At 23.0% G+C, this 12,619-nt stretch overlaps 1 protein-coding gene across 1 annotated transcript; it reads left to right on the top strand.

Moving 5' to 3' along the window:
* Positions 1-2,607: 2,607 nt before the first annotated feature.
* Positions 2,608-4,883, top strand: LOC111277462 (UPF0481 protein At3g47200-like). The gene is made up of 2 exons (XM_089764354.1): positions 2,608-2,725; positions 3,456-4,883. The coding sequence occupies exon 2, from the start codon at positions 3,468-3,470 to the stop codon at positions 4,839-4,841; it is 1,374 nt and encodes a 457-aa protein (XP_089620480.1). The 5' UTR covers positions 2,608-2,725; positions 3,456-3,467; the 3' UTR covers positions 4,842-4,883.
* The last annotated feature ends 7,736 nt before the right edge of the window (positions 4,884-12,619 follow it).

The following is a 12,619-nucleotide window of genomic DNA, read 5'->3' on the forward strand; positions in this document are numbered from 1 at the left end:
AATATTTGTATTAATTGTGTCTTATTTAAGATTCATATTTAACGCATGGGCGATGCATGAATCATATGCATTAATTAATAAAAATGTCATATCATGCAAATGTCATATATGTAGGAAATGTCCTTCACTTAAATTTATATTTAATTTGTTATCTATGCAAAGACTAGAACCGATAAAAATAATAAACTTCAAGTAACATCGTATAAAGGCTAATGACCACTCCAGAATGCATTTGCAAATATCTTTCATACTTAAATTCATATTTAATGTATTATCTTTGCATCAATAAAAATTATAAAATAATCTCAATTTCAAATATGTTGTATATGTAAGTATCTTTCACACTTGAATTTATATTTTATGCATTGTCTATTTGTTGGGAATCCAAAATTTTGAGTTAGGAGGCAGGGTGGGGGGAATTGAAACTAAGGCAACAACATCCAAAATCGCGTTGATATTTGCTACAATAACATGGTCATAGTATGGTGATAAGAAAGTTACTAAATTTATAATGTGCAAAGGACATACTAAAAATATACACTAGGTTGCACATAAACTATGTATATATTTTGATATGCAGAATAGAATAAAATGAATAGAAAATAGTATCTAATTGCTTTTATTCAAATTATGTTCTAAATATTTCAAGCATTATCTATATTATTTTTTATCAACTATCGTAATGATTTTGTCTGAGACTCTGAAAAATAAACTCCACCACTTCTGCCGCTGCCTCCGATGCCATCAAATGTGGCTTTTCTAAGCTTTGTTTCTTCCTCAATTCCTCCTCCTCTCTCAATACCTGGATAAAACTTTCCTAAAACTTTTCGAAACCTAAAATTGCCTCAAACTCGAAAATCCTCCTCTATTTTGTTGTTTCTTTTTTCTTTGTTGTTGGTTTTTTGTGTTGTGAGTGTTGGCTGAATTTTGTCTTAGATCTATAGTACCTAAGGAAATGATGATCTGGATAGCCAGGTGTTGGGATTTGGTGTTGATGATGAGTGGTCGACGGGGTTGGGATTTTTGGCTTAGTGTTCAGGTGCAGTGATAGTCTCCGCTTCCCCAAATATGATGGTGCACGGTGGTAGAAATGGCTAGATATTGAATATATTACCAAAATACATTTTTTTAAAGGTGTTTATTAAGTTTTTTTTATACAATAATCGATAAAAATACATATAATTTGCATTTATGTTAAACAAATAAAGTTTAAAAATATACAAATAGACTTTGAAAGAAATCTAGCAAGAATAACTGGCAGTCAATTGCTTTTTTCACATTGTTTAAAATTTTGTTTAGCACAATCAAATGCCTTAAGGTTGACAATAGAATGCTCTGCAAGATTATATGTTTTGTGAGAAATTTTGTTTTGTGAGAATCTTTATTTGTGACATTTGAATATCATGATTTTAGCTTTTGAATTCAATTGTTAAAAAAAAAAATTTATTCGTTAGATATAATATTTTATTTCAAAAGTGATGATTTTTTACCTAAATAATATATATTTATAAAAAAAATTTTAATCACCAATTGAGACTTATGTGTCTATTTATCTATTACACTACTTTATGTGATAATAAAAAGATAAATATGTATTTATGTGTTTGAATGTTTAGTTGCATGTTAATGATTTTAATAATTGTTTTTAAAATCATGTGGGTTGAAGTTTTTCAAGAAAGTATGTATTTTATTGGATTATCATTGATCGATTTAAGTTTTTAAATTTTATAAATTATTCTTAGTCATCAACATTTATAATGTATTGTTTTGACCACATACCCATTAGAAAATAATTAGATTAGGATTTATTCCATATCATTATACTTTGTTCAAATGGTGTATTCATGTCATAGATGACCAAAATATTATTTTTCAAAGTTAGATGAATAAAACAAAAATTTTGAAAAGTTAAATTATCAAAAAAAAAAATTTACTTTAACTTCTATAGTTAAATATAAGTTGCATTCAATTAAATTAATAATGAAGATTTTCATTTTGAAGTCTTGGTTGTCTCCTCTATTTTTTAAAAAAATGAGTTTTAATTTTTTATTTCTTACCAAACCATTTAAATAATCGTATATTTGGTAGGCATTATAAACCAAGTTTTACAAATTCCTTTTTAGCTAAAAACTTATTTAAAAATTATTGATCATGTAGCGTGATTAAAAAATTTCACATAAATATCATATAATTAAAAAATATTTGCAAAATGTCATAAACACATCCCATCATTACACTCAATATCAATTATCATTGTTCGACGCTCATATCAATACGACAAATTAGAAATCTTGTTAGTGATTGGGTTGGATTTTACAATTTATAAAAGTTGAGGGATTCAATTTGTAAAAATAAATTTATAGCATTAAATCCTCTTCTTCATGTAATTAAAAGAACCAATAGTATAATTTGAGTCTTTATTTATTTAATAGTGTTAGTATTTAAAGCAGGAAAAGCATGTTTGTCTTTTGTCTCATGTAAAATGTTCTGTTCCTAGTCTCTTGATAAACGTCAATATTCAACGATTTTTCTTCGACTGAAAAGGAAGAACACCTATACTTGTGTATATATATACATTGCATGTGCTCTTCTATTTACCAACCTCAGGAAACTTCATATTTCCAGTCCGTGAACTAGTCTTCCCTTCCATCTCTCTCTATTTGTAATTCCAGGCTCCAGCAAATTTTAGTCTTGGAAGCTAAAGGCCATTTGTTTTCCTGTAACTGTAAGTTTTATCTCTCTATTAGTGTTATCAAAACATTATCATTTTTCATGTTATTTAAAACGTCTTTTTTTCATTCAAGATGAAACTTTGAAATCAACTTCGGTCAACTAATTGATACGTCATTTTGACTTAGCTCAAATGATATCGGAAGATGAGGGTTGAGTTAAAATCTTAGTGTTCCTCCTTTATAAAAGAAGATTGGAAAATTATTAAGTTAGTAGTACTATATACATCCTCCTCCAGCTCCCCACAACCTTTTTTTTTTCTTGCTTCGAATTTGTTTTCTTCTTATTAGCGTCATTAGAACTGCTAGAGGATGAGCATATGGGTTAGTTCAATTAAATAACAATTGGTAATAATTACTGAAAACATAATTAATCCTGTCTGTTTTTTTTTTTTTGGGTGAAAAAATTAATCCTATCTTTACAAACTATGTTGGTGATTTTTATGGAAAACGTGCTTTTGCTACCTACCAGGATGTTGGTTCATTGGATAATCATATATACAGCAGTACCTTTTTATCTTTTAATCCAAATTTACAATGCCCCTAAGATTCTAAGTTTTAATTAGTAATACCATAATTTTTGTGGTTGTCCGAATGCTGGCCAAGAACCAAATATTACAAACAAGAACTCATATCAGAGCAACTAGGCCTAGGAGAGAAAATGAGAATATTCAGGATTTGATTCCGTTGCTAACTAGTCAGTTTGACTTTTGTTTACATGAAAAGGAGATCGAACAAATGCCACCGAGGTGGGATCCATTACGCGCTATCAACGCTCCATCATTTGGGAAAAAGAAAGATCCAGCAAACGATGACTCGGAAGATGATGATGATTTGGAGCTTGGGTCCGTGGAAGGTTTTATCTACGAGGTCCCCAAGAACATTCGTCAAGGAAATGAAAAAGCCTATACTCCTCAATTAATTTCAATAGGCCCTCTTCATTACAGAAAAAAAATTTTGGCTAAAATGGCAAAGTATAAATTGAGCTATCAAAAGAAATTTTGTGAAAGGACTTCGACTAAGACATTGGAAGATTTTTGGCGCTTCGTTGAACACAAGGAAAAAGCAATTCTCAACTGTTATGAAGCATCATCCATCATAGACGATGACATTGTAGTGATGATATTTTATGATGCACTGTTTATCGTCGAGCTCTTATTGAGGAACTATGAGAAGGAAAATGCACAAGAGTTGGGAATTAAAGACTTCTTATTAAAAGGAACGTGGTCAGCTGGTCTTCGGAGGGACTTGCTCTTACTTGAAAATCAGATCCCTTTCTTTGTGCTTGAAGAACTATATAAGTTATACTGTAACTTCCCTCGTGAAGACAAATTTGATTCTTGTGCTGCCCCCGCCTCTGCTTTTCCCTTTCTTTATCATGCTTGCCTCTACTTTGATATTCCATGGGATAAAAGGTTCGTGGATGCAGAAATCCTACACTTCACCGGTTTGTTGAGATGCCATCTGGTTAAAAATTGCGCCTCAAATTCAGATCCATCCATGGCCCAAAAAAGAAAAACTGAATCAGTGTATAGTGCGACAATGTTGCATGACGCTGGTGTTGAGCTTAAACCAGTAGATGATCAAAGTGCAAGCTGGCTCGATATAAAATTTGAAGGGAAAGAGCTTAAAATCCCCAAATTGAATGTGCACTCGAACACGGAAGCTTACATTCGCAACGTGATGGCCTTGGAGATGTGCCACTATCCAGGTGAAACCTATGTTTGTGCTTACATAGAACTAATGAATTATCTCATTAGATCTGACAAAGATGTAGATTTGTTAATGGAAAAGGGGGTTTTAAGCAAAGACGGTAAAAACGAGGGAATTATCGTTAGCAGAATAAATCCCAGTAAAGCATTGGCAGGTATGATTAAGAAACTTATGCAGGGAGTAGGCGAGCCTGCTGCTTGCTACCGGGAAACAGGGAGTCGATTAAACAAATATTACAAAAATGCTCGGAAGCACGTAATAGCAACATTCTGCAAGGAGAATCTAGCAATTCTGAAGCGTGTGTATTTCACCAATCTTTGGCGAGGAACTGGAACTGTCGCTGCTTTTATGGTGGTTGTGCTCACTCTCATTCAAACCGTGTTGGCATTTCTTAAATGATCACTTCATGCCCCCCACCCTCCAAAATAATTGATTTTTAGTATCCCCCCCCCCCCCCCCCTCTTAATAAGATTTTAGTATTATGACGGTGTGTCTTCAATGTGAAAAGTATGCAAATGTATGCATGTATTATATATGCATGCAAGTATATGAAAAATTAGATTGAAGTTGTCATTGTTTTGTTTTTAATTTGGCTTTTGGATTACTTGGCAAGGGTCAAATTGTTAGTGTATGTTAATATTTTAAGTTGAAATAATGAAATTGGTTGTATTATGTGTCTAGTAAGGTTCGTCAATATATATATATATATATATATATATATCATTTATATATAAAAGTGTGAATTTTAAAAGTATTAAAAGTGAACGACATAAATACTTTTATGAATTTTAAAATATAACAAATTTACCTTTAAATTTCTAGCATTTTTTATTTATTTAATAAAGATTATTTATCAGTAAATGTATAGCTTTTATTAGTTAGTTATTTAAATTTAAATTTATAAGTGTTAAAAATGAATAACATAAATATCCTTATAAATTTTAAAAAATAAAAAATTTATATTTCAATTTCTAGCATTTTTTATTTATTTAATAAAGACTTTTTGTCATTAAATATATAATTTTTTATTCGTTAGTTATTTAAATTTAAATAAATTAAAAATTTACAAATAAAATTTATATCAAATTAAGCTATATTCAAAATTTATTTGTGGGATATATGGTGGATTTATTGTTTAAAATTAACTCAAATTTACTTTCATCTATATTTTTAGAATTCTTTTTTGTTAAATTTCATAAATAATAATTCAATCAAATTCATATAAAACACATTATCATCTTATGGGTTGTGACATACTATGAGTTTATGATATTGAATAAAATATAGACAAAATCTTTTTTTTGTTTCTCAATTACTAATTGTTTTAGTCTAAATTATTATATCATAATATGTATGCCCCAAAAACATTTAAGTTTACTTAAGTAAAGCATATAATTTTTCATTGTCAACTCTAAAAGTATTAAAAATGAATGACATAAATACCTTTATGAATTTTAAGAAATAATATATTTACCTTTAAATTTTTGGTATTTTTTATTTATTTAATAAAAATTATTTGTCATTAAATATATAGTTTTTATTAGTTAGTTATTTAAATTTAAATATACAAGTGTTAAAAATGAATAATATAAATATCCTTATAAATTTTAAAAAATAACATATTTATATTTCAATTTCTAGCATTTTTTATTTATTTAATAAAGATTATTTGTCATTAAATATATAATTTTTTATTAATTAGTTATTTAAATTTAAATCAATTAAAAATTTACAAATAAAATTCATATCAAATTAAACTACATTCAAAATTTATTTATGGCACATGGTGGATTTGTTATTTAAAATTAACTCAAATTTACTCTCATCTTTATTTTTAGAATTATTTTTTGTTAAATTTCATAAATAATAATTCAATCAAATTCATGCAAAACACATTCTCATCTTATGGTTGTGGCATACTATGAATACATGATATTGAATAAAATATAGATAAAATATTTTTCCTGTTTCTCAATTACTAATGGTTTTAGTTTAAATTATTATATCATAATATGTATGCCTCCAAAACATTTAACTTTTTTCTTAAGTAAAGCATATAATTTTTCTTTTTCAAGATTCAATATAATTTACTCTTTGCTTTCTTTAATGATATATATCATAAGTCCTTAAATATATTTTATATTTTATTTATTTAATTTAGATTAATTAAAATTAAAGTGCATACAAAATTATAAATTAAACTATCAAAAAATTATTCAAAAAGATTAGTACACGTATTATGGTAAGTTTGTATGTTTGATTTTTTTTGTATTTTTATGATAAATATTCATTTATATGTTTAATTATTGCAATGGTTGATTGTAATATTTTTAATCACTCTATGCAATCACGTTTTAATATTACAATGCCTAAATGAATCTTTACTTTATGAACATAATCTCATGTACCCTTAAATTGTTACTAAGCTTAGTTTTTATTTTATCTTTTATAGATTGATTCTATACTACACCCAAGTTAATTTCTGTCTATTTTATTTTTTTATATTTAATTTCAAATATTTAGTACTTAAGATATTTTTATGAAACCAAAGTCAATATTACTAAGAAACATTAATCTTGAAGAAAAGAAATTATCCGATATATTGTTAGTTGAGTATTTTTTTTTTTTTAATCTTCACAATCTGATTAAGAAGTTAACATATCATTCATTTTTTTTCAATTAGTTTTTTTTAATATACTCTAAAGCCTAAAGGGTATATGTCATACTGCTAACTTAATTTGTGGAATTTAAAAACTATATTATCAATATATTTTATGATTTTTCCTTGCAAAATATAAATTTATTTTTTTCAATTAAGAATACTCTAACATATTTTTGTGTTTTGATAGTAAAAAATATTGATTAATTGATCAAAACTTTGTTAGTTCTCTAACCAATTATTAGATTCTTTGAAACAATAATGTTATAGTTCATTTCATTTTATTTGTTTATATACTTAAAGTGTATGATTATTGATTTGTATTCTTATCATGAAAGTATCTATTTAATAATTATTTTTATTTTAATGAGTGTATTTATTATACATAAATGCATATATCATCTATGATATATACATAAAAAAAATATGAATTCCAAACAATATTAAAAGTGATTTTTTTAAGTTGGTTGATTTCTATTAATAATACACTACATGCCAATCATGTTTGTTTAACTAATTCTTTAATTCATAAAAAAAAAGGAAGACTTATAATTAAACTCATTAGTCGCATGATAAAAAATTTGAAGTATAAGGATGCAGAATAAAATATATTTATTTATATAACCTTCAATTAAGATAAAAATTTAACTCAATTGATAAAATTAAATTATATATATACAAAAATAAGATAAATGAATCAATAAATATTTCATATAGATCCTAAGATTACTAAATTAGTCTATTTATTACTCAATAGGTCAATATATCACAATATATATGAACATGATAAAAAAAAAGTATTAGATTATAGATAATAATACGATCTCTAATTTTTTTTTTCAATTAATGTGTAAAAAGTATTGGATTTGGAATTTAGCCAACTTTAATATAAATAGTTATTTAAATTTTAGCTAAAAATTTAGAATACTGACAAATATTTACATACGTTAGATTTTATAACCTATTTTGAATAAGAGATTTTATAATTAAGAAGATATTTAATATATATCTATATTATGTATAAAATGTGATAATTTATTAAATTATCTCTACTTATTTTTATTAAATATTTTTTAGCAAATTAAAATATTTTCTACTTTTTATTTTTTTATTAAAATAGTTTTTCTTGGTTAAGTCATTCATGCCCCATTTACTGTAAGTAATACGGCTGAAAGACTTAAAATAATTTTTCTATATATGAATATTTTAGTGTTTGTAACACATTTCACCTATTAATATGCTTTACACAATTAAATTAATTATAGAAGATTTAGTGGTAAATAAATTATAACATAATATTAAATGTATAATACTTCCTCTGTCTTTTTTTTTTGTCCATCTTTTCTTTTTGTGATGTCCCAAAATTATGTCTTATTTTTTTATTTTAAACATCTAAAACTCTTACTTTTTTATATTTTAAATTATTTTAAATTATTTTTTATGATTTTTTTTACTTTTTAACATTAAAAAACATAAAATTTTAATTTTATAAAAAAATTTAATTTTAACATTAAATACATTAAAGTCAAAACTTTTTTCCTAAACTTCGTAATAGCTAATAGAAGACAAACAAATAAAGATGAAAAGAGTAATATAGTAGCAAATTATTGATAATTTTATTGTAAATTAGTGATAATTTAAATAACGTCAGTAATAACTTTATATTAAATCAATGATAACTATATATTAAATTATGGATAATTTAATAGTAAATAAATAATAATTTAGTAGTAAATAATTGATAAGATAATTGTATGCCAATGATAATGTAATAATAAATACATAATAATATTGTAGTAAATAACAAATAACTTAATAGTAAATTATTTATACATAATTGTAAATACATAACAATATAGTAGTAAATTAAGAATAATTTAATAAAAGTAAGTGATAACTTAATAGTAAATTAATGATAACTTAGTAGTAAATTAATAATAATTTAATGGTAAATAAGATTTAGTTTAATACTTCCTCCATCCTAGTAAAATTGTCATTTTTTTTGTTGGTCAATTTATTTTAACTTTGATCACTTATTATTTTATATTATTATTGATAAAAATATGAAAAAATATATCTTAAAAACTTTAAATGAAATGGTTTCTAAATACATGTTTTATAAATTTTGATTTATTGAAATATTTAAAATAATAGATGTTAAAATTAAAAAATTTTAACAAAAAAAGTCAATTGTGACAATTTAACTGGGACAGATAAATGGAGTAGTAATTAATTGACAAATTTAGTGGTAAATCATAAATAACTTAATAATAAATTAATGATAATTGAGTAGTAAATAATTTAGAACTTAGTAGTAATCAATAATTGAAAATTAAAAGTAAATCAATATAACTTAATAGTAATCATTGATAAATTAATAGTTAATCAGTAATAATTTAGTATAGTAAATTAGTGATAACTTAATAGTATATTAATAATAATTTAATAGTAAATAATTGATAACTTTGTAGTAAATCAATAATAATATAATAGTAAATGCATAATAACTTAATAGTAAATCAATTATAACATAATTGTAAATGCATAAAAACATAGAAGTAAATCAATGAGAACTTTAAAAAAAATGATAACTTAATAGTTAATTATTGACAATTTAATAGTAAATAAAAAAATTTTAATATTAAATTACAGATAACTTAATAGTAAATTTGTTTTAGTTTAATAGTAATTAAATTATAAACTTAGCAGTAAATCATAAATAATTTAGCAATAAATTAATGACAATTTAGTAGTTAATCACTAAAACTTAAAAGTAAATCAATGATAACATAGTAGTAAATATATAACAGTATATAGTAAATCATTGATAATTTAATAGTAAATTATTGATAATTTAGTAGTAAATCACTAATAACGTCATATTAAATCACTGATAACTTAGTTATAAATAAATGATAATTTAGTTATAAATTAATGATAATTTAGTTGTAAATTAGTTAATTATTAACAACTTCATAGTAAATCATCAATAACTTTATAGTAAATTAATAATAATTTTATAATAAATTATCTATAACATAATAGTAAATTATCAATAATTTAGTAGTAAATCAATTATAATTTAGTAATAAATCATCTACAACTTGGTGATAAATTGATGATAATTTAGTAGTAAATTAGTGATAAGATAGCAATTAATATATAATTGACAACTTATTTGTTAATTAGTGATAACATTTTTATAAACTTGAAGTTATCAATGATTGAACTTTAGTTACTAGAAAGAGCAAATCTAGAACTTTCATCATTAGGAACTAGAATAAACCTACCATGAACCTATTCATTAAAAAAAATTAGTAAAAAAATTCTAATTTTGATTGAAACAATGATGTTATTATATATATAAAAAATTATCTCAGATATTGTAATTTATTAATAAATTAATAGCAAATGATAAATAACTTAGTAGTAATTCAATTGATAACTTAGTGATAAATAATTGATAACTTAATAGCTAATTATTAAAAAGTTAGTAATAGATCAATAGTAATTAGTAAATGCATAATAATATAGTAGTAAATCATTGAATTTAGTAGTAAATCACTAATAACATACTAATAAATCACTTATAATTTTGTTATATATCAATGATAATTTAATAGTAAATTAGTTAATCATTGATAATTTTATAGTAAATCATTGATAACTTTAAAGAAAATTAGTTATAACTTTATAATAAATTATCAAAATTTATTAGTAAATCATTCATAACTTAATAGTAAATCATTGATAATTTAATAATAAATAACTGATAACATAGTAATAAATAAGTGATAACTTAATTGTCAATCATTGATAAGTTTTTTTATGCTTGAAGTTTTTAATGATTGAACTTTGGTTACTAGCAAGAGTAAAGTCAAAACTTAGTAATAAATTAATTATAATAATAAATCAGCTTTAATTGAATAATAATTTTGATAACTTAATGATAAATCAATTATAATTTAGTTATAAATTAGTGATAACAATAAATTAATGATAACTTATAATAAATCAATTTTAGTGTAATAGTAAAATATGGATAACTTAATAATAAATTATTCATATTTTAATAGTAAGTTAGTGCTATAACTTAGCAGTAAATTATTGATAATATATAGTAGTAAATCATTACTAACTTAGTAATTATTTTTTTGTTTTGGTTGGATATTGATATAGAGATATATTTTTTAAAAATATGTGTAACATATTTGATTCATTTAAAAAATTATATTTATTGCCATTTAATACTAGGCATTGAATTACAAATATTTATGGATATTGTACACATATATAAATGATTAAAACAATATTAATGTACCAATTATTATAACAACATAATTTTATTAAAAAAATCAATTTTTGAAGTAAAAATTTAGAATGACTTTACCTAAATTTGTGTATCATTGATTGTCTACTTGATAATAAATTAATAGTAACTAGATTAATGCTATATCTTTAGTAAAAATAAATTGTTGTGTTATGTGGTATCCTTTATAATGATGATAGCAACTACAAAAAATTATTATCTTTAAAGATATTTTTAAAATTAAAGAAAGAAATAATGAGTCTAAACTTATTAAAAAACACTATAGAAAAATTACCTATAAGTTATTTTCTTAAGTACTTAATATTTTAAATTAAAATATATGATTAAATAATACTAATAATAGTATAAATTCTATAAATTGTAATTTTATAACAATATCGATTAAATGATAAATTTTTTGTATGACTTATACTAGATATATAATTAAGTGTTTATCGAATAAAGAAATTACTCCATTTTAATTAAAAAAGAGTTCAAATATTAAAAATATATTCATTATCAATTTTTAAGTCTAAGATTTAAAATATAATTTACCATCAAAATATGATAATATCTTTTGATATTTATCTAAAATGGGTCATATCTTATTAATTTTAGAATTCTTATATTTCATTATTTAACAAACAATAATAATATTGAACCAAAGTTAATTGAGCAAAGTATTTCAATATTTGAAGGACAACATAAAAATACAATTTGATTATGATAAGATATACCTTTAAGTAAAGTGTGTTATTTAAACTCTTTTTATAACATATTTTAGTAAGTTATGCATATTTAGTGGCTTTTTAAGAAATCAATAATCGATATTAAAAGTAGTTTTAGTCAATATCTTTTGTAAATACATAAATAAACATCATTGATAATTACATCAAGATATTAATAGTTCTTGATTGCTTCAAATCCTTTTTTTTAGAATATGTTTATAAATTAATATTTTTTAATTAGTAAAATTCATGTAAGTATGCATCAATATCCTTTGTAAATAAATAAATAAACATCATTGATAATTACATCAAGATATTAATAGTTCTTGATTGCTTCAAATCCTTTTTTTTAGAATATGTTTATAAATTAATATTTTTTAATTAGTAAAATTAATGTAAGTATGCATTTTTTTACTATAAAATTAAACTACAAAATGATTTATATGACATAAATAAGTACATATCAAAAACAAAAGTAAGT

Source organism: Durio zibethinus, chromosome 7 (genome assembly GCF_047325235.1).
Source record: "Durio zibethinus cultivar Kanyao isolate XHJ-2024 chromosome 7, ASM4732523v1, whole genome shotgun sequence".
NCBI classification, from domain to species: Eukaryota; Viridiplantae; Streptophyta; class Magnoliopsida; order Malvales; family Malvaceae; genus Durio; species Durio zibethinus.

Bases quoted from the DNA above. Each gene is read 5' to 3' on its own strand.
- LOC111277462 (XM_089764354.1), top strand. From the start codon at position 3,468: ATGCCACCGAGGTGGGATCCATTACGCGCTATCAACGCTCCATCATTT.